Source organism: Hemiscyllium ocellatum, chromosome 16 (genome assembly GCF_020745735.1).
Source record: "Hemiscyllium ocellatum isolate sHemOce1 chromosome 16, sHemOce1.pat.X.cur, whole genome shotgun sequence".
NCBI classification, from domain to species: domain Eukaryota; kingdom Metazoa; phylum Chordata; class Chondrichthyes; order Orectolobiformes; family Hemiscylliidae; genus Hemiscyllium; species Hemiscyllium ocellatum.
The window spans coordinates 46255006-46276541 of NC_083416.1; the positions used below are offsets into that span (position 1 = coordinate 46255006).

A 21536-nucleotide genomic window follows, 5' to 3' on the forward strand; every position below is an offset into this window, starting at 1 on the left:
TTCATATTAAAATTTCTAATAATGGAACTATTTTCAAGTTATCCTGCTGTTGAAAGATTCTTAAACTGAAATTGCATTCATTGTTCATAATGCTCATAAGAATGGGCTGTTTGCCATATGAAGTTTTCAGGCAAAAATGTAATTTATCAAAATGCAACACTCTTAATGTACTTGACTTTGTTAAAAATGGCTTTCCTACTTTATTCTTTTCTGCCATGTAATGTTGCACCAAATTTATTTAAGATTCCAGCTGTACTTGAAATACACCTTTATTTATTTGCTTCCAACACACCAGCGAATAGATGGTCTGTATTAAGGGGAATAAAAAGCAAGATCAATGTGAATCTGATTCCAGTGCTTGATGTTAAAAGTAAGCAGACACTGAATTAAAGAATTCTAATAATCCCGTTTTCCTTTAAAGTTCTAAAATCGACAAAGCTATCAGTTGTAATTTACTGTAAGTTTTAATTCTAACGGGTCGTGATAAAATGGTTGTCTTTTTCAAAAATAAGAAGGGTCCTGTTTTGTATAATTTGTTCCATTTTGTAGTAAGATAGTTGCAATAGCATAACTGTTTAATAAAATTTTATCAAACAAATGAAGTTCTCACAATTGGCTTTTAAGATAACTGACTGCGTAAGTGCTCTTGTAGTACCCTTAATTACATGCACTTGTATAGAAGTGTATTAAATAGTGTCTTTTTATTGTTTTGTTAATCTTACCCACCTAAACCATATAGTCGACTTATGGTCTGTTGGTTGCATTATGGCAGAAATGGTGCTCCACAAAATCCTGTTTCCTGGAAGGGACTGTATCCTTGTGCATCTTTTAATGTTGATCCACATTTTGTGCTTTTCAAATAAAATATTTATAAAATGATTGATTACTGGGTTTGCTGTATACATTCCCCAGACCCTACAATTTGTTACTGCTGGAATATATTCTTTCTCATTGTCATGTTATGTAAATTTCAAAGCATTTTTCTTGTCGTTGGTTTTCATTTTCTGAAAAGCATGGTAATTATCCATCATTTCATTTTACTTTCAGTTGATATCTGGTCAGTGGGGTGCATCATGGGAGAAATGCTGAAAGGTTCTGTGCTATTCCAAGGCACTGATCGTATCCTTCCCCAGCCATTCTTGAATTAAAGTCATTGATGTTGAGAGCAAAAGAAATCCTAACTTTTCCCTCATTTTGAGGACAAACCAAGTTTTGATGATGAAGAATAACTTTATTCTAGTTATTTTATATTATTTTTCCAGCTTGCCATTTTTGAACTTTATCTTGCGAAACTCTCAGTACGTGTCTATTGATTCTGTTGCCTGCATTATGTTAACACCCTTTCTGATTACATTAATACTTTCCTTCTCCTATGCATTGTGCACAACATTTTCCTCTTTCTTAAAACTATCTGTCCAAAAAAAGCAAGAGGTAGCTTTTAAAGCTGATTGATAGCCACAGAAAGAAGTACTTGCTATCTAAATGTCAAGTTGGCCTAGGTTACTGAAGAACTAAAATTCCTTTTCTAAAGATTGTAAGTATAATTTGCTACAGTGTTGCGGAATTTGTATTAAGAAAAGTTAACTTACTAGTTGAAGTGCTTAAAGATTAACACAAAATATTTAATCTTTCATGCTAAATTTCAAATTTGTGAAATGCAGATTTTAAGCTGTGTTTTGGGTATGGTTTAGTTTAATAAAATTGTATAGCTGCCCCTTCAAAATGGCAAGTTAAAGGAGAAATCCTACATTCGTTAGAAAACCTGTATATCAAAAGAATCATTTTTAAAACTTGAATCAGCCCTAGTTTTCACTTACATTTTTATCAAAAACTTTCCACAATCATAATGCTAACCAAATTGCTTAGAGATTTGTTTCCTGTTGAATGCTACTTCTAACATGCATGCAAGCCACTGATATTGTAGAGTATAGATATCAAATCTTCCATATCATTTATTTATGTTACTCTAATTTATCTTTAATCATATTTCATATCGTTGTTTGGTATCAGTGTGGTTGTAATCATACAATGCTATGGCCAGTTTCCTGAAATATGATTGTTTGGAGGAAATTTTCAATCATTGGGAATTTCATTATGAAGGTAAATAAGACGGAGAAAAGGTTAGACAGTGGCATTATATAGCAGCAGTAATGAATGCCCAGATTTGTATCTTTGACATTTTGGATTTTTGACAAACAAGATATGCTTCTGATTAGTTTAAATGCCTTGGTTAACATTCTGCAGTACTGTCATTGTGGACCATTAATTTAGACTTATTGCCAAAATATTCTTATGATTCTATCGTGCTTATTATGTTCAAGTCATAAGCTGAGATAAGTAAGACATACAAAAAAAAAATCAAGGTCTCTTCATTGATTTAAATCTGTCTGAACAGTACTCAAGTGCCACTTCTAAATAGTTTTTATTTATTCTATTGATGCTAAATTGTAGATCCAGTAATTAGTCTGGAATTAGTCAAATTTCACTTGATGATCTTCAGAGCACCAAGTTAAGGGATGATTATCCTGGCATTGCAACATCTGGTGTCTCAGATTTTTAAAAATTCACTTGTTGGACATGGACATCGTTGGCTGGGCCAGCATTTTTATGCCTGTCCCTAGAGAACGGGGTTGTAGGCTGCCTTCTTGAACTGTTGCAGTCCATATTATAGGTTGGTAGTCAGATAACACTGGGTTGCAGGAGCATTTTGTCATGCTATAGTTTTAAACCTTTCTAAAGGATAATTGAAGTGAAGTACCGAGAGAACTATCAGGGAAACAATATTTTGGCTACTGTTATGAAAGAAGCCTGGAAGGGACTTAATGAATTCTGAACCTTCAGAGATACTTTTTTTTATAAAAGAGAATGAACTATTTCTGGCCTTAAAATAGAAAAAGCAATGTTTTGCTGATCTTTCTCTTTGAAGGTAAATCCCACATATAATTAACATTCAGTTTTTTTCAAAGAACTACTCCTAGTTTAAAAAATGTTAACTTGTGTAGATAAAACTTTTTTAAATTTCACATTGTCTTTCTGAACATAGCTGATTTTATTTAATCTTATGACTTCTGATAAGAATAAGTAGATCTATTGTTTTTAAAATATTATAGTTATTGTTTATTTTATGGAGTAATCTGTTATAGCAGATGATGTACTCCAGAGGTGTATAACATCTGTATGAAAAGGTTGATTAGGAAAATTTCTTTCTTTTAAGAAAAAGAGAAAAGTCATCATCACTTTGTCAGTACATCTGTTGCTATGATGCCTTTTCTGGTGAAAAGACCTGAAGATTTTAATGAAAACTTGAACTTATGGATAAAAGATTTAGTTAAAAATGCAACTAAGGGGGACATTGGACTCTGATTTTGAAAACTGTTGTTGTTGATTATATCGTTATAGTTGTCAATGCTGACTCTTTGAAAAACATATCCAATTAGAGGGAGCAAATTACTGCAGATGCTGGAATCTATGCTGAAAGCCACAGCTGGTCAGTCATTTTCCACGGAGAGTCAGCAAACTAATATTTCAAGGCTAGATGACGCTTCATCAGGGTTGAAGTGTGGAGGGGGCAGCATTTATGCAACAGTGGTGGTGTGGAGTACTGAGCAGAAAGGCTGTTGATAATGAAGATTAAATGATTGAAATGTGAGAATGGCAGAACAATAGTGTGCCTGGCTACCAAACTGGAAAGAACAGATAGTTCCACTGGAAGACTATTCTTTCCAGTTTGGTAGCTAGACATAATTGTTCTGCCATTCTTGCACTCCAATCATTTAATGCACAGTAAGTGTTGGAGTGTGAAAATGACAGAACAATAGTGTGTTTAGCTACTAAACTGCAAAGAATAGTCTTCCAGTGGGACTATCTGTTCTTTGCAGGAGAAAGTGAGGATTGCAGATGCTGGAGATCAGAGTCGAGAGTGTGTCACTGGAAAAGCACAGCAGGTCGGGCAGCACCCAAGGAGCAGGAGAATCGATGTTTCGGGTGTAAGCCCTTCATCAGGAATGAGGCTTGTGGGCCATGGGTCTGGGAGATAAATGGGAGGCGGTTGGGGGAATTTGGCTGAGAATGTGATAGGTAAATGAAGATGGGAGAGAGTGGTGGAGCGGATAGATGGGAAAGATGATGGACAGGTCAGGAGGGCGGTGCAGAGTTTAGATTAGATTAGATTAGATTACATACAGTGTAGAAACAGGCCCTTCGGCCCAACACTGACCCTCCAAAGAGCAACCCACCAGACCCATTCCCCTACATTTACCCCTTCACCTCACACTACAGACAATTTAGCATGGGCAATTCACCTAACCTGCACATCTTTGGACTGTGGGAGGAAACCGGAGCACCCGGGGGAAACCCACGCAATCACTGGGAGAATGTGCAAACTCCACAGACAGTTGCCCGAGGTGGGAATTGAACCCAGGTCTCTGGCGCTGAGAGGCAGCAGTGCTAACCACTGTGCCATAGTGCCACCCCACGGCTTGGGACTGGGATAATGTGGGGGGAGGGGGAATTAAGAAACTGGTGAAATCTACATTGATCCCATGCTGTGCAGGGTAGCAAGGCTGAATATGAGGTCTTCCTTCTTCAGGCATCAGGTAAGGGTTTGGCGATGGAGGAGGCCCGGGACTTGCATGTCTTTGGCAGAGTAGGAGGAGGAGTTGAAGTGTTCAACCACGGGATGGTGGGCTTGGTTGGTGTGAGTGTTCCAGAAGATGTTCTCTGAAATGATCTGAAAGTTGGTATCCTTTCTCTGCGAATTAGAGGAGTCCACATCAAGTGCAATAGATACAGTAGATGACAGAGGTCATGGATCTCATGAGGGATTGCGGAAGGAATGGTCTCTCTGGACCCCAGTCGGGGTGGGGAGGGAACTATATCTCTGGAGGTAGGACCCGTTTGCAGGTGGCAGAGGATGATGTGATAGATATGGAGGTTGTGGGGTGGAGGGTGAGGACCAGGGATCTTCTGTCCTTGTTGCATTAAGAGGGGTGGGATTCAAGAGCGGAGGTGTGGGAGGAGATGCGCTGGTGGGCATTGTTGATGGGAAGGGAATTGCAATCTTGGAAGAAGGATTTCCTAAGGTGGAATCGGTCATCCTGGGAGCAGGGGTGGAGAAATTGGGAATAAGGAATGGCATGTTTATAGGATGTAGGATGGGAGGTGGTGTAGTCTAGGTAGCTGTGGGACTCGGTAGGCTTGTTGCAGATGTCCGCGGTTAGTTGGTTCTTTCCAGTTTGGTAGTTAGATGCACGCACAGTAGTTCTGCCATTCTCACACTCTGATCACTTAATCTACACTATCAGCAGCCTTTCTTCCCCAGCATTTCACCCCATCACTGTAGCATAAATGCTGCCCCCTCCACACTTCACTTCAGCTCTGATGAAGAGTCATCTAGACTCAGCATGTTAGTTTGCTTTCTATCCAATTAGAAGTCTGCTCGTGGCATTTCAATTATTTTCTTTCCAAATAAGGATTCACTTCTCAATTTAGAAGTTGCTTTTTCAGTCTGCTGAAACCATACTCTTAAAAGAATACATTCCAAATTCCTACATTTAAAAATAAACTTACCTCATTCCCTTCTAACTCTTCTGCCAATTACATTCATTTGGTCCTTTCTTACTGACCAGCCTGCTAGTAATAATATTTGCTTCTCAGGAACTCTTATCAAAACTCCCTCAACTTTTGAACATATTTATTAACTCCTTCTATTTTCCTTAGAGTCAAAAAGATTTATTCCAGTTGCTCTAATCACTCCTCATAATTGAAGTAATCTCTGGAGCTATGTTAATAAATCTTATCTGTTCTCAGACCTCTCTAATTTTCCTAAAAGGCAATGCCCCGAGTTTGATGTAATTCTGTGGGTAACATGCTTTGTCTGTATGCATATATTCCAGGAATAAACAGTGTTCGGATAATTATGCTTTGATCATACAGATTCCTTGTATGTATGTAAGTGGACCTTCCTGCATGTTCATGTATGTATGCATTTTGACGGCTACTATAGATACTGACCTATTGATGGCCTGTAAATTCTTCCAGTTAAACATTAGCTCGAGCAAATCATTTTCTTTGGCCTCAATCGTAAGCTCAGTATCCTTCTGTTGTCTTCCCCATTGACTTTATTGTCTGAATTAAATTATTCATTTTTTCCCCATTTCATCATCCTTGAGCTCTTCTTTCATTATTCTTCCCTTGTCCAGTCATAGAGATGTACAGCATGGAAATAGATCTTTCAGTCCAACTTGTCTATGCTGACCAGATATCCTAAATACATCGTGTTCCATTTGGCAGCATTTGGTCCATATTCCTCTAATCTCTTCCTATCATATACCCATCCAGATGTCTTTTAAATGTTGTAATTTTACCAGCCTCAACCGCTTCCTCAGGCAGCTCATTCCATACACTCATCACCCTCTGTGACAGAAAGTTGCCCTTTAGGCCCCTTTTAAATCTTTCCTTTCTTACTTTAAACCTATGCCCGCTAGTTTTGGACTTATCCACGCTGGGAAAAAGACCTTGTCTACTTACTCAATCCATGCCTATAAATCTCTATAAGGTCACCCTTCAGCCTCCGATGCTTCAGGGAAAACTACTCAGCCCTTCCCAATGCTCAAACCCTCCAACCCTGGCAACATCTTTATTAATCATTTCTGAACCCTTGCAAGATCTACAACATCCTGCCTATAAGTGGGGAGACCACAATTGCACACAGTATTCCAAAAGTGGCCTGACCAATGTCCAGTACAGCTGTAACATGACCTCCCAACTCCTATACTCAGTGCGCTGACTAATGAAGGCAAGTATACCAAAAACCTTCACTATCCTATGTACCTGCGACTCCACTTTCAAAGAACTATAAACCCGCACTTCAAGGTCTTTTTGTTCAGCAACACTTCCCAGGACCTTAGCATTAAGTATATAAGTCCTCCCCCAATTTGTGTTTCCAAATGCAACACCTCACATTGATCTAAAGTATCTGCCAGAGTGCCCATTAGCCCATCTGATCAAGATCCCGTTGTACTCTGAGGTAATCTTCTTGGCAGCTATGCCACATTTCTATTTCTCTCCTTCCTAGTGATTTCCCTCCTAACCCTTATACCAGCCAATTGCTTTGCCCTCTTTTCTAACCATACTGCCAGTTTGCCAACCTTGGATAGCCATATGTATACATTCTTCAAGAATTTTTTCATTCAGGAACACAAACTGCCTCATAATAAAGAAAATCCTTGTTGCTATTCTATTCCCCCATTTTTAAAATTATGCTGATATCCACCCTATTCGCGCTGAGTGGTGATTTGTCCTTGATTCCAATTTCCAACATTGCTCACCTTGCCGCTCTCATCTAAGTCCTTACTGATTTCTATGAATTTCTATTCTCCCTTAATCTCTGTCCATATAAAATATCATATTAAACACATGGCCACCTCCTTGAACTTGCTATCGTACCTTATAATTGCTTGGTAATTGAAAGTATAAATGTTGATAAAATCTTTTCATGTTACATTCATTGAGACTGGCATGCAAGAAAATAAACTTGGAAAAGGAGCAAATTGATGTTTCTGTTCCAAGTTTGGTTTCTTGGGGTGTCTGTGCTTTGCACTTGTTGATATCATGTAACCTCACTCATTCTGTGTTCATATTCGGACAACTCTCCAGTTTGTACGTTTGCACATCAAGGCTGCCAACTCTTTAGTCTTAAGCTCTCAATATGTTGCAATACTTGTACAGGTTTTCATCTGGTCAGCTGTTGTCCATCTATGAAGCCCTTGCATGCAATAAAAAATTAGTGTTCCATTCCTGTTGTCTGTTAGTATACTTTTCCAGCTTTGTGCCCTTGTCCAAGGACAGGTGTGAACATATCCAGTTTTGCACCACATTAATCATCCATTTCTAGATGTGGCTGGACCACACTAAGCACTTTTGTGCCTCACTGATCTCTGACCAAACTATCTACCATTGCAGCTTAACCAAAAGATAAAACTCAGCTTCTTTATGCCATTAACTTTGACCTTAAATCTGAAAATACTGCTCACCTGCACTCCCCTCAAAAATACAAAGCTCATACACTGTATGACTGAGACCACCTTTGCCATTTTTTCTTATCCCTACCCTCACCCTAAACTTTCAAAGACTACTTTCTGTAGTTTATCTCATCGCATTCATGGGTTTCTGTTATCCTGTTACCATCAACTTGGTGACCACCTTCACTTACTTTACATCCCATACTGTCCAACATGTAAGGAATTCTTCCTACTCACGTACTGCTCATTTCCCTTCAAAATATTATTTACTTTCTCTTTAAAAATCCTATCCTCAACTGCCAATGCAAACTGCTGTCTATTGTGGATTAATCTTTGAGTCCATGAGCATATTGCTTCCTGAATTTCATCTCATCAAACCCACCACCGAGTATTTAAATCATTCTAATCCATTTCTGCTCAGTCATTATAAAGAGATTCCTAATCGATCACAAAGGTCTGTAACTGTGGTGTAATGTATCCAACATTCTTGACAGCTTGTTACAGTGAAATACAACTGCTTCCTCTCATATTGCTCCTCTGGTTCAGCTTTTGTGACTGTCTACATTTGTTTTTGCGTTTTTCCAGCAAATTATGCCCTGAACATTTCTAACAATGACACCTTTTCCTCAACTCGTTGCTGCACTTTGGCACTATCATCTTCAACCTCTTTGCTGCCTCTTTGACCCCCCTCCACAGCTTTAGTGCTGCCAGGTTTTCCAACATTGTTGTTGATGGCCTGTAAATTCTTATGGTTAAACATTAGGTAGACCAAATCCATTTTCTTTGGCCTCGGTCATAAGCTCAATATCTTCCATTCACTTTATTGTTTGAATTAGATTGCTCATTGTGTGAGAGTCCAGATGACTCCATAGTAAACTTTAAGAACCCCATATATTGTCCATCCCAAAATTCTGTACTGTTGCCAGAGCCACTCCATAGTATGCCACACATACTGCTGGAACCCGCATTCATTCCTTTGTTAATATCAGACTTAGCTATTAGAGGCCACCTGGCCAATCTCCATCCTTTGTAAATTGTGCAACATCCAAAATTTGATGTTCCTAAAATTCCCAATATAAAGTTCCTGTTCTTGCATTTTAATCCCATTTGGATTTATACATGCATATGAGTTAGCATGAGCATCTCTGATGCTGATCATAACTAATCTGCTCGTAACCTCAAATTGTATTACTGTATGCTCCTGATATTCCCCTCTTATTTTGACAAGTTTCTATCACGTGTGCCTTAAACATATTCAAGGATTCCGCTTTGTTACCTTTCAGGAAGAGAATTTCAAAGAGAAAATGCAAGTTACCTCAATTGTCGTTTAAGTCGGCAAGGTCTGATTTTTAAACAGGGACCCATAGTTCCAGATTCTTATATAAAGAGGAAGCATCCTCTCCACATCTGCCATGTCAAGATTTGCGGGATCTTGTATGTTTTAATCAAATCATCTCTGCAGCCTTTCCACCCCTCTAAGGACTTGGTGTTATTTCAAATTTACTACTTGGACATCCATCTAAATCTTCTGGCCTTCAGCCATTTTGGATTCTATCTGCTGTAATTCCCAGCTTAATACTCTTCATCTCCATTTCTTTGAAGATCCTCTTGAACACTCTTTAGTTTTCCTTGCTTTGCTCACCCCCAAAACAAATTTCATATGGCTTGTTACCGATTTTTGTCTGACAAAGATGGGAATCACCGTGAAATGTTTATCTTCGTTAAATAGTTTTAATTTGCCAATTATTGTTGTAATGACTTATAAATTTTGGAGACCATGAGAATACAGTGTATCAATAATCCTGTTTTCTTAAATAAGAGCAGTGTTGGAAGAATTCAGTAGGTCTGGCAGCATCATAATATTTCCAGTCCAAAATGTGTCTTCCTCAGAAATTTGAATGTTCTGAAGAAAAGTCTGGTTGAACTTGACACTTAATTCTGTTTCTGTCTCCAAAGATGCTGCCAGATCTCCCATATTTTCCAGTATGTTGTTGTTATTTCAGGTTTCCAGCATCCACAGTACTTCGCTTTATTCCTATGATCTGTTGTTCTTTTGACCTTCTATTCTAAACTGCACAAATATGTTTCCTCTTCTGAACCTCTGCATTGTGTTGAAATCTAGACTAATTGCAAAAGTTCCAACTCTAAACATTTTCTTACTTCAATTAAAATTTGGGAATACTTTAAATTACTTTTGCAATCTTCAACCTCCAATTTTAATTCCTATTTCCTGATTGAGTTTTCATGGTTGGTTTTTGCAATGTGTTTGTGTTACTGTGAACCAAATTAAGAGCTAGAAGTGGAAATGACATTTTTATAGAATAAGTTTAATTTATTAAAAACTCTAATTGCTAAAATAGGCATTAGATTTGTTTGCTTCTGATGAAGTAGTATAATCTGAATAAGTTCAAGAAGCAGTATTTTTTTTGAATACTTTAGACTACTGCCTTTGTAGGCATGCCTTTATAATGGTCAAACAAGTTGTAGAGTAAGTCGATTTAAATTCGATTAAATAACTGAAATACACTACAATGCACTAATAAAAAAAAAGCTTGGTACGGAAAATGTAATCTTCTCAACTAGTTTTCCTGAACCAGTTGATGCAGATATTGATCAGTGGAATAAAGTTATTGAACAACTAGGAACGCCATCTGCAGAATTCATGAAGAAATTGCAGCCAACTGTACGAAATTATGTAGAGAATAGGCCAAAATATCCGGGGCTTGGCTTTGAAACACTATTTCCAGATTGGGTGTTTCCAGCAGATTCAGAACGTGACAAGTTAAAAGGTAGGATTTATTTTTTGAGATTTTATTTAGATCATGCTCAAGAGTGTTGTGTGCATTTGTAATTTTAAACTTTATGAAGAACTTCAATAACATGTAAAATTATGTGGATATTAAATTGCTGAAAATATCAAAATCCAGGGGTATAATGTGCCATTAAGTTTTTAAAAGCTTCAACTTGGTAATTGTGTTTAAAACTTTAAAAATTAATAAAAATGTAAATTAATTATTTTCTGACAATTTTAAATCTTAATGTCATAATGGTTTAAAGTTTTACAAGGAAGCAAGCAATATTTTTCATGTTGAATTTTTTGAATAAAGAAAGTGTTTGAGGAGCACATTTTTCTTTGGTCAGTGTGGCAAAATTATATTTGTTAAAGTATTTGCTGTAGCTTGTCCAAAATACTCCTGTTGGGGTGGGGGTGGCGGGGGGGAGAATCTATTTATGTTAAGTGCATTTAATAATGTATAAAGTGAGTAGGTTACAGAGACCCTTCAGACATTAAATTGTTTTCTTTATTAAATTTCAGTAAGTCAGGCCAGAGATCTTCTATCAAAAATGCTCGTAATTGATCCTGACAGGCGGATTTCTGTAGATGATGCCTTACAACATCCATATATTGCCGTCTGGTATGATCCTTCTGAAGTAGAAGCAGTAAGCAAATTATTTTTGATTGTAGCATTTTAGTTATCTGTCTAATATTAGTGTTTGATCCATATTTTGCATTTGTGCTTGAACTGTTTTTATCTAATCTGTATGTTAGAATCTAAATTTAGACTCATCAACATAAATGTGAGCCCTTGGCCTATTGAATCAGTTCTGCAGTTCAGTACGATCATGGTTGTTCTTGTGCTTCAATTGCAAGTTTCCACCTGCTTCTGATCTGCCTCTATTCCCTGTGTTCCAGCACAGGCTGGAGGGGTGTATTGATTATTTTCTCACTCCACTCATCCACTGATTATGGCAGTTTTTAAACCAGAAGTGGTGATATGACTGGTGAATATGGATTTTTGGCTTTTATCTGATTAGAATTAGGACCAAGTCAGCCAGGTTTCTTTCGTCAACACAGAATATTTAGTTTATTGCAAATAAAACTTGTTCTAATATGTGGAGATGGCTGACCAAAAAAAAATTTAGATTCTGCAAAGATGCACATGACGATTGGATTATGTCATCCCAAACTTTACTTGGTACAAATGTGAGTAACAGATAAACGGTAGAACACCCCGACTGTGAACACATAGATTTCTCAGAAATTCACCCTGACGTTAGTGATAATTAGGTCGCTAATTCTCATTAAAACCTCCATGGGATTATGATTTTAGTAAACTGGCCTTGCAGATCTGTTACAAACTGCTTCTACAACGGCTTATGTTCTAGTGATTTACCTTCCTTTCCTGGGACCGTGCTTCTTTGTATTTGTGGAAACTGCGCTGTACGGTTGCAGGCATAACTTTAGTTTTTTCATTAACCCAGTACTGCTTCTGGGTTTATTACTTGTGTTCTAATCTAGTTTAGTTGGTGAAGTAATACTGCTTGTGGTATTCCTGCAGCCTAGGTCAGACCTGAACTTAACTACTAGTGGCACATTGCTTCTGAGTCTCAACAATTTCCAGAATTTCTCTGGAGCCACGAGTGGAACATTTCGCTGCTTTTTAACTGCAAGAATATTTTCCTGAACAGCAAAGAGCCATCCAAATGTTCTTGACTTCTCACTTGGAGTCCCCAACAGCACATCTGTTCTCATTCAGTTGCCTTTTCAGCAGTGTAGCTTGACAGTTCTTTTCTAGATGGAGCTTGCCTCTGTATTAGTCTTTGTCACCTCATCCAACTAACTGTGACCCAGGACTGTTCGTCAGAGGCCCTTGAACTGTTTTGAGTGTCCTATTGAAAATATTATAACAAGATCTGCCCTTGCTCCAAGCAATGTTTTAATGTAGCCAATATTTTAGGACAATAAAATGTAGTATCTCTGGAGTTTTCTGTTCTCTGACTGTTGCAATGTCATCAAATGCTGTCTCTGGCAGTTCAAAAATGCTTGCAGAAAAATCTGAATTAATTACGCTTCAGTGATCAAAGATTTTTCCTTGTCAAATCTAGCCAGTAATAAATCATTCACAGTTCTCATGGAGGGCAAGGGGGGTAACACAGTAGAGAACTCTCTCTGAATAAATTTCTCCTCAGTCTCAAATGATCAAACCCTTATCCTGAGCCCATGCCCCTTTGTCGTAGATTCTTCCTCTTGTTCTATCTATCTGTCAACTTTTTGTCCACTCACTTACCCTGTTTATATCTCTTTACAGTTGTGATCTTTGTTGGAACTTGCATTTCTGACCAGTTTTGTATCATCAGTAATCTTCAATCACTTCATCTCTTTATCTAAGTCAATATTGTAGATGCTAATTAGTTGAAGCCTCAGCACTGATCCTTGTGGCACACGTCTAGAAATAGCCTGGCTGTTTGAGAATGCCATATTAATATTTACTCAGCTGTCTGCCTTTTAACCAAACTTGTTGACCTCTGCTAATATGCTGCTGTCAACTCCAGAAGCAATCTTGCCTATTAACCTCCTTGTGACATCATCCAGATTTCTTTTGGAAATGTACTGGCTCTCCATTATCTACTCAATGGAAAAATCCTCCAAATAAATATATCAAAACATATTTCCCATTTATGAAGCAATGGTGACTTTGTCTGAACATATTATGATTTTTTTTCAATCCCTTTTGGGGATGCAACCCTATCCCTTTTTAGCAGGATGGATTTCTCCCAGAACCAAAAGGCATTTTAGTATCCAATGCCAACTAATCTGAAATTAATGAGTTCACAATGTAGTGAAATGAATCTGAGCTATTTATCTTATTGGCTTCTAGGTGGCATTACTTCATCCTGTCCACTTTCCTCCAGACTTTTTCAAAAGGAAATGTTTTTGATATAATACCAAAATGAAAGTTGTGTTTCTTGGAAGGTAGGAAATCATCTTAGGATAAATGAACTTGCTGCCTATTTGGAAATGGAAAATGGCTGGAAGTCTGAATTGTAATTTGGGAAATAGCTAAATCTGATGTCTAAAGATTTATTTTAGTAAACATAATTGAAACAATCAATCAGAAACTAATCTCATATATACAATAAAGTATGATATCCAGACGTTTCATTACCTGGCTAGGTAACATCATCAGTGGCGAAGTGAAGTGAAGCTGTTGTCTCCTTTCTATTTATATCTTTCTCCTGGATGGGGTTCCTGGGGTTTGTGGTGATGTCATTTCCTGTTCGTTTTCTGAGGGGTTGATAGATGGCATCTAGATCTATGTGCTTGTTTATGGCGTTGTGGTTGGAGTGCCAGACCTCTAGGAATTCTCTGGCATGTCTTTGCTTGGCCTGTCCCAGGATAGATGTGTTGTCCCACGTGTGTTTAAAAGACCCAGTACAACCCATGGACAAAACCAACATCATCTATAAAATTCCATGCAAGGACTGCCACAAACACTACGTAGGACAAACAGGAAGCAAGTTAGCCATCAGGATACACGAACACCAGCTAGCCACAAAAAGACATGACCCTCTCTCCCTCGTAGCCCTACACACAGATGAAAGAAAACACTATTTCGACTGGGACAACACATCTATCCTGGGACAGGCTAAGCAAAGACATGCCAGAGAATTCCTAGAGGCCTGGCACTCCAACCACAACACCATAAACAAACACATAGATCTAGATGCCATCTATCAACCCCTCAGAAAATGAACAGGAAATGACATCGCCACAAACCCCAGGAACCCCATCCAGGAAAAGATATAAATAGAAAGCAGGAGACAACAGCTTTGCTTCACTTGGAGGTCGCCACTGATGATACCTAGCCAGGTAATGAAACGTCTGGATATCAAACCTACAGCTCAGCGAGTAAACCTACACCCTCAACCTCAACCTGAGCTACAAACCTTGCAACAATAAAGTAAATTATATGTCAAAAAGGACAATGTAGATTTTTGATATTATGTGCATAGTGTTGTATAACATGTCAATACAAATGCCTTTAGTGAGGACACATTGTGCATTACTAAATGTTTTTAGGTCATTCAATTTTAGCATTTTCAATGCTGTTCCGTCAATGAGATCCACCAATGGAAAGTACAACAGTGTTACAAAGTCCTGGCAAACTGAAGGTTGAATGGGAAAGATTGTTCTTGAAAGACTAAAAAATCGCATGTTGAATGTGAAGCTTGGGAACAAGCCTGTTTGACTGTAGATGGTGACTGCTTTGATGAACTTAGTGTGTCCAAATTTTTGTTTGGCCTGTAACTAATCATTGTTTTCAAAAAGAAAATTGAAGCCTGCCAGCTCAGGAAAGTTTGCTGTTGAGAGAATGCTGTCAACATGTGAAAGTACTTGTGACGTCTTTGAAATGCAAAGATTCAAGTGCATGGTCTAGAAAATCTATTCTTTAAAATGGCTTATTAGAAAGCTAAAGTGAAATATACGAGTTGCATTCGCCATCTAATTTTATGCTGTGATTTCTGGCTAGTGGCAGCATGTGACTAATCTTGTTCTTTATTTTAAAAAAAATGCCCGTAAGACTCTGTTCAGGACCTGGAAAGGCATGATGTTTAATTATTCTTAACACCAAAAAGACTATTGTAAGCAAACAATCCACATGGACCATTGAAAGTTAGAAGTTCTTAATATACCAGTTCACTGTGAGAAAACCAACTCTCTGCCGCTTCTTTAAGTTTCCAGGTGTGTTTAATATTCAAGTCAATTTCAAACTGTTCTATAGGCAGGGAACAGACTAGTAGAGTACCAAAGATCTGTTGGAAATGGTTTTTCTGTGTGTGTGTGTGAGAGAGAGATGCCAGGGGATAAAATTCTTGTCCAGGCAGCTACTTCCTTGATATTTCAGATACCAATTATGGTTTCTGCTAGATAGAGAAAAGTCAAAACTTGAGGGCTCTCAAATGCTTATTTCAGTCTTTGTGGTATTTACTCCTGTAGTGCATTCATGAAAGAATAGGCTGGACTTTTTTCTAACAAAGAATGCATGGAGTATGTTATACTAGAGCATGTTGTCAGGTTTAGGCTTGTTTATGTATTGCTGTATTTATGTAACTAGGCACCGTGTAGTCTTCATGAAGTAGGGAGCTAGAGGAGATGGCATTCTACTCCCTTTGAATCTGGCAGTGAATGTCAGAATATTACTGACCCTGCCGATCAAAACAAATTTTGATGATGTCCAAAGTTAACTGACTTATTTAATGTTGTTGTTTGCATCATCATGGGAAGCTGCCTTGGTGTCTATTGCAGACCTTTGAAAAAGTTGCTCTGTTGCAATATGCATATGCTGCTGTTTTGGTAAACATGAATAGGGTTAGAGATTACTCCAGGATGGCTTATAACATTTTGCAACCTGTGAAGTGCATTTTAAATGTAATCAACACTTGTGATATAGGAAATGAGATAAACCAATTTGCATTTTGCAATCTTCTACTAAGACCAACAGAATAAATTTTGATTTTAGATATTCTGAGGAATGTGGGCTCTGGAGAGAATTCCAGTTTCTTCAATAGTGCCATGGAATCTTATATGTCCAAAAAATTGTACTTCTGACACTCTTCTGGAGTGTCAGTCTAAATTGTGTGCATACATCTTGATTGAGCCCTTTACCTTCTGACTCTGAGGTGAGAGCATTGCTGCAGTGAGGCATCAATTTCTAACTAGTGATGTGGGATTGGTTCTTCGCAAGTAGTCTTTTTTTCTTAATTCTCTTGCAAACAGAGATGCTAAGAAGTATTGTATATAGATCATGTAGCAGTAATACTTTTGTACTTCGTCATGTGGAAGAAATTACAAAGGGTAAGTCAGTTGTCTTAAATTCAGTTCCCGTTTTGTAGTCAAATACAACATCAAATTTGTCCATGGTGTTGTTTCTTCAGCAAGAGCCACCATTTCATCTGTCGCTGTGGTGTTGCTTGAAGTATAGATTTTAGTCAAAGGTTCGTATGTTTGTGTTTTTAAAAAAAAGCAACATTTTTGTACCCATCTGAACAAGCTGACAGTGAGGCTGTGGTGTAGTAGCATTTTTGCGAGTAATTTAGGAGATCTGGGAACCAAAATTCAATTACCATCTTAGCAGAGGGGGTGGAATTTGAATTTAAAATGCCTGAAACTAGAAGTCTAGTGATGGTCATGAAACTACTATTGATTGTCATTTGAAGAAAGGAGAAAATCCATCTGGGTTGCCAAAAAGAATCTGCTGTCCTTACCTAGATTTCCCTACATGTGGCTCCAGACCTCTTGCAATGTATTCAATTCTTAACTGCCTTGTGAAGTGAGCTAAAATCAAAACAACACTATCAAACTACAATGAAGTCTCAAAAAAGGAATTAAACCAGACATACCTCCTGACACTGACCTAGGCACAAGAAATGGTAACTGTATATTGAAACTTGTTAAGCCTGCAATCTCTTTTAGTGCCAAAATTTGGAGATTTGACTCACTGACTAATCAGTCAACAGCCTGATGTGGCCCGTAAGATATGATTCAGAGTATGTGACTATGTCCTAGACAAGTCATTATCATCTTTCAGCAGATGTGGTGGCTCTGTAATATGCACTCAGGAAGGAGTTGCCCTGAGAGATCTCAGCGTTGTCTCCAGACTCCATGAAGAGTTTTGAAAAAGAAACCTGCAGGTTACTAGAAATGCTCAATCCTTGGTTGATGATGATAAAGAAGCAGAATGTACTCTGCATGGGGGATTTCAATGGCTAGAATAATTTTGGTAAAGTCCTAAAAAACATAGTTGCTAGACTAAGTTTGCAGCAGGTGGTGAAGGACCTAACAAGATGGGAAACCATGCTGACTTTATCTTCATCAGTTTGCCTGCTGCAGATACATCTGCCTGTGAGGGTAGCAATAGAAGTGACCACTGTGCAATCATTGTGGAGATGAAGTCCCGTTTTGATGGAGAGAATATCCTCCAGCATATTGTATGGCACTAGCACCGTGCTGATTGGATTACAGTTATGACAAATATAGCAACTCTGGACATGATATTCAGTGAGACAGTGTGATATTGGCAGTAGCAAAATGGTACTCCAACATAATCTGCAACTCACAGCCTGCATGCTCCCCTAAACTAGGGAATCAATCTTGGCTCAATAAAGAGTGTAAGAGGGCATTGAAAAGTTGCACCATGCTAAAAATGAGGTGTCAATCTAGTGAAGTTACAATATAGGACTGTGTGCCAAACAACGTATGTAGCAAGTGATAATCCAAGCTGTGCAATTTCACAACCAACAAGCCAGATCTAAGTTCTGCTGTCATGTCACATCCAATTGTGAACATTATGGACAATTAAACAACTCATTAGATGAGGGAGCTCAACAAATCCTCAGTGATGGGGAAGCCCAGTAACTTAATGCCAAAAATGATACTGAAGCATTTGTGCTCACCTTCAATTAGCAGTGTTGGTGGGTGATTCATCTCTGCCTCCTCAAGAAGTCCGCTGCATCACTGATGCCAGTCGTCAGCCTCAGAGAGAAGAAGTGATTTGATATGGCAAAGACTATGAGCCCTGACAGAATTCTGGCAATAGTTCTAAAAACCTGTGCTCCAAACATCTCCCTGGCAATGCTGAAAATTTCTCAGGTCTGCTCTGTACGTAAAAAGCAAAATCAATCTAATCCAGCCAATTACCACCCCATCAGTACAATTCCAGTCATCAAGAAAGTATTGGAATTGATCTTCAATAGTATTATCAAACAGTATTTGTTGAGTAACAACCTGCCCACTGGCACTCAATTTTGGTTCCTCACCTCCTCACAGCCTTGATTCAAACTTGGATGAAAGAGCTCAACTCCAGAGAATTGAAAGTGACATCAAGGCTACACTTGACAGAATGGCATCAAGAAGCCTGGGCAAAACTGGTGTCAGTGGGAATAGTTGGATGGTGAAAATGCTTTTCTGGTTGGAGTCATACCTGACACAAGGAAGAAGGTCGTGGTTGTTGGAGGTCAGTTATCTCAGCTGCATGCCATCTCCACAGAAGTTTCTCTGTGTAGTGTTTTAGGTCCAGCCATCTTCAGCTGATCTTTCCTCCCATTTGAAGTGGGGATGTTTGCTGATGATTACAAATGTTCAGCACCATTGGGGACTCCTTAAATATTGCAGCAATCTATGTCCCTATGCAGCAAGAGCTCAATAGTATGTGGCTTGGGCTGTTAAATGACAAATAAAATTTTTACCAAATGCCAAGCAATGACTGTAACCTGAACACCACCCACAAACCAACCCCACCCACCCACCGTCAACATCCTGGGGTAATCATTGACCCGAAACTGCACTGGACTAACCATATAAATACTGTGGCTACAAGAAGTCAAAAGTTAGGAATCTTGTGATAATTGACTCAAAGTCTGTCCACTATCTACAAGGCACAATTCCAGGAGTGTGATGGAATATTCTCTACATGTCACGACGAGCATAGCTTCAACAGCACTCGAGCTTTGCAACATCCAGGATAAAGCACCAAACTTCATTTGATCCATATCCACAAACATTTAGTTTCTTTGCCATTGGTGTTCTTCAGCAGCTTATGTGCCATCTATGAGATGCACTGTACAGATTCTTCAAGACTTTTTTTAAGACAGCACCTTCCAAACCCATGGCTACTAATATCCTGAAGGACAAGGACATCAGATCCATGGGAATGCAGCTACCTGCAGGATCCTGTCCATGCCAGTTGCCATCATAACTTAGAATTACATCTTCGTTCCTCGGTGTCGCTGGGTCAAGACCATAGTGTTCCTCTCCCATCAGCATTATATATGTGGGCTACAGCAGTTGCACCTTCTCTGGCAGTCGAGGGTAGACACTGGCCCAGCCAGCAAAGCCCACATCTTATAAATCGAAAAACAAAAGTTGATACAAGATTGCCAAGGTGCGCTGTATCACTTCCTCAGTACTGTCAATTCAAACTCCATGTATAAGCTATGAATGTGGCATTAAAAACTCCCAAATTTCTCGATACACCAGGACACACTCACGCTGAGCCGAGTTGACAATGAGGGCATGAATTAAATAATAGGTGACTAATAAACCTCAGATGCCTGAAACATCAAAGTAACATGCATGTTATGAACTGTTCTACACAGATTCTTCCACAACACTGCTAGATGTTCATTATAAAGTTGGAGTGGAGGAAGAAGTTTTGGGTCTGACTGCACAAGCACGAGTATTTTCCCCATGGCTACTTTAATTAAAGTACAGAGAAATTAAAATGTTTGTAAATCCAGGATAATAGTGTGTGTGTGTGTGTGTTCATTTTAGAACATATGTCACAGAATTTACTATTCTGATGAAGATCGACATGGCCAGCTTGTGATTGTTATCCTGAATGGAAAAAGTTGATGTAATTTCTGATCTGAATGACATATGTAGTATTAGCATTTAAACTTTATTTAGGTCTTGTAGTAGTTTTTCTGGGAAAATTGTAATAGGTTTCCATGTGTGCTTGATGTATGTGTTATGAAGTTGAAGGTATGTACTGTACCTTGAAGAGAGAGAGAGATAATGCTGTTCTGAACTGAGAGGTTACAAGCATCAGTGTATAAGACTTGGTGGCAGTCCCAGAGTGTACTGGAAAATTGAAAATATGTAATGTTTGATTGTGAAATGGATACCTGAGTTTTGGTTGATGTTTTGACAACTTAAATTTAACCAATCGGTTTAAATTATGCCCCGGGATACCAAAACCTAGTTGAGTTTGCATTTATTGTTTAGCCAACACTGAACAGATGAGATGATCCGATGTTCATGGGGTTATAAAATGCAGACATTTTGAAAATTGGTCAGAGAGAAAAACCCATGGTGAGCTATTGCCCATCTAACATCTTGTTCTCAAAGAAATGAGAAAACACTCTGTATCAACGGTATCTTTTTCATGTGAAACATGCTCACAGGGAAATCAGCCAGAAGAGTGAAGGCGTAGGAAAAGATAGCAACTGTATGATTTTGAAACCAAGTTGATGTAATTTAAATAAGTGTCGTATTGGAACAACATATTGTTATAGAGTTGGAAGCAGATAGTGAGCAGTTAAGAGAAAGGGGGGCTTAGAGTTGTGAACAGTTGTTGTTTAATGTTCACTTTCAGAGTATAAAAATAAGCTATTTTCTTTAAATAGTAGAGTTTGTGAGTTTTGTTACTGATTGTAACAGATTATGAGGCAAGACAGATTTTTCTGGATGTTTGGTTTAATTACCAGAAATGGTTCGCTTCCATGTCATAACAGTATGCTGATTGATTTGTAACAAATCCCGACCTTTGTTTGCTGTGCTAAATTGGATCTTTTGGATGAAGAAAATCACCATGATCAAGAACAAGACCTAAGTGGCAAGATATGATCAAAACAAAAGTTTTGTTTTATGGTAAGTAGAAAAAAAATAATTTCATAAACCTTGTTAAAATTAAATTGCATTATACTAGTTGCATAGTTTTTAACTGCAAAAGACAAATTAATACTGGAAATAATTCCGGTGTTGATCACAATACTTTATTGTTACAACTGAAGTCTTAACGCATAAATCTTGAATGCTGTACCTAAAATCCAATATTATTCATTTCTGTAATACTTCATTAGAGATTTAAATGTTTTGGATTTTAATCCATGCACAATATTTTATGTTTGCAAATTATAGATCCATCTTGAATGGCTTGGAACAAATCTTCAATC

General features: G+C 38.1%; 1 protein-coding gene across 5 annotated transcripts in view; it reads left to right on the forward strand.

The window, feature by feature from the left end:
- The window catches only part of LOC132823401 (mitogen-activated protein kinase 9), a 145364-nt gene that overhangs the window by 36976 nt on the left and 86852 nt on the right, over window positions 1–21536 (forward strand). For 4 of the 5 annotated variants that reach the window (XM_060837200.1, XM_060837199.1, XM_060837201.1 and 1 more), the window contains 3 exons: window positions 1048–1119; window positions 10628–10810; window positions 11338–11462. In XM_060837200.1, coding sequence (XP_060693183.1) covers window positions 1048–1119; window positions 10628–10810; window positions 11338–11462 — 380 coding nt within the window. Of the gene's footprint in view, window positions 1–739; window positions 812–1047; window positions 1120–10627; window positions 10811–11337; window positions 11463–21536 lie in introns of all 5 variants that reach the window. The other variant, XM_060837203.1, reaches the window with a different exon arrangement.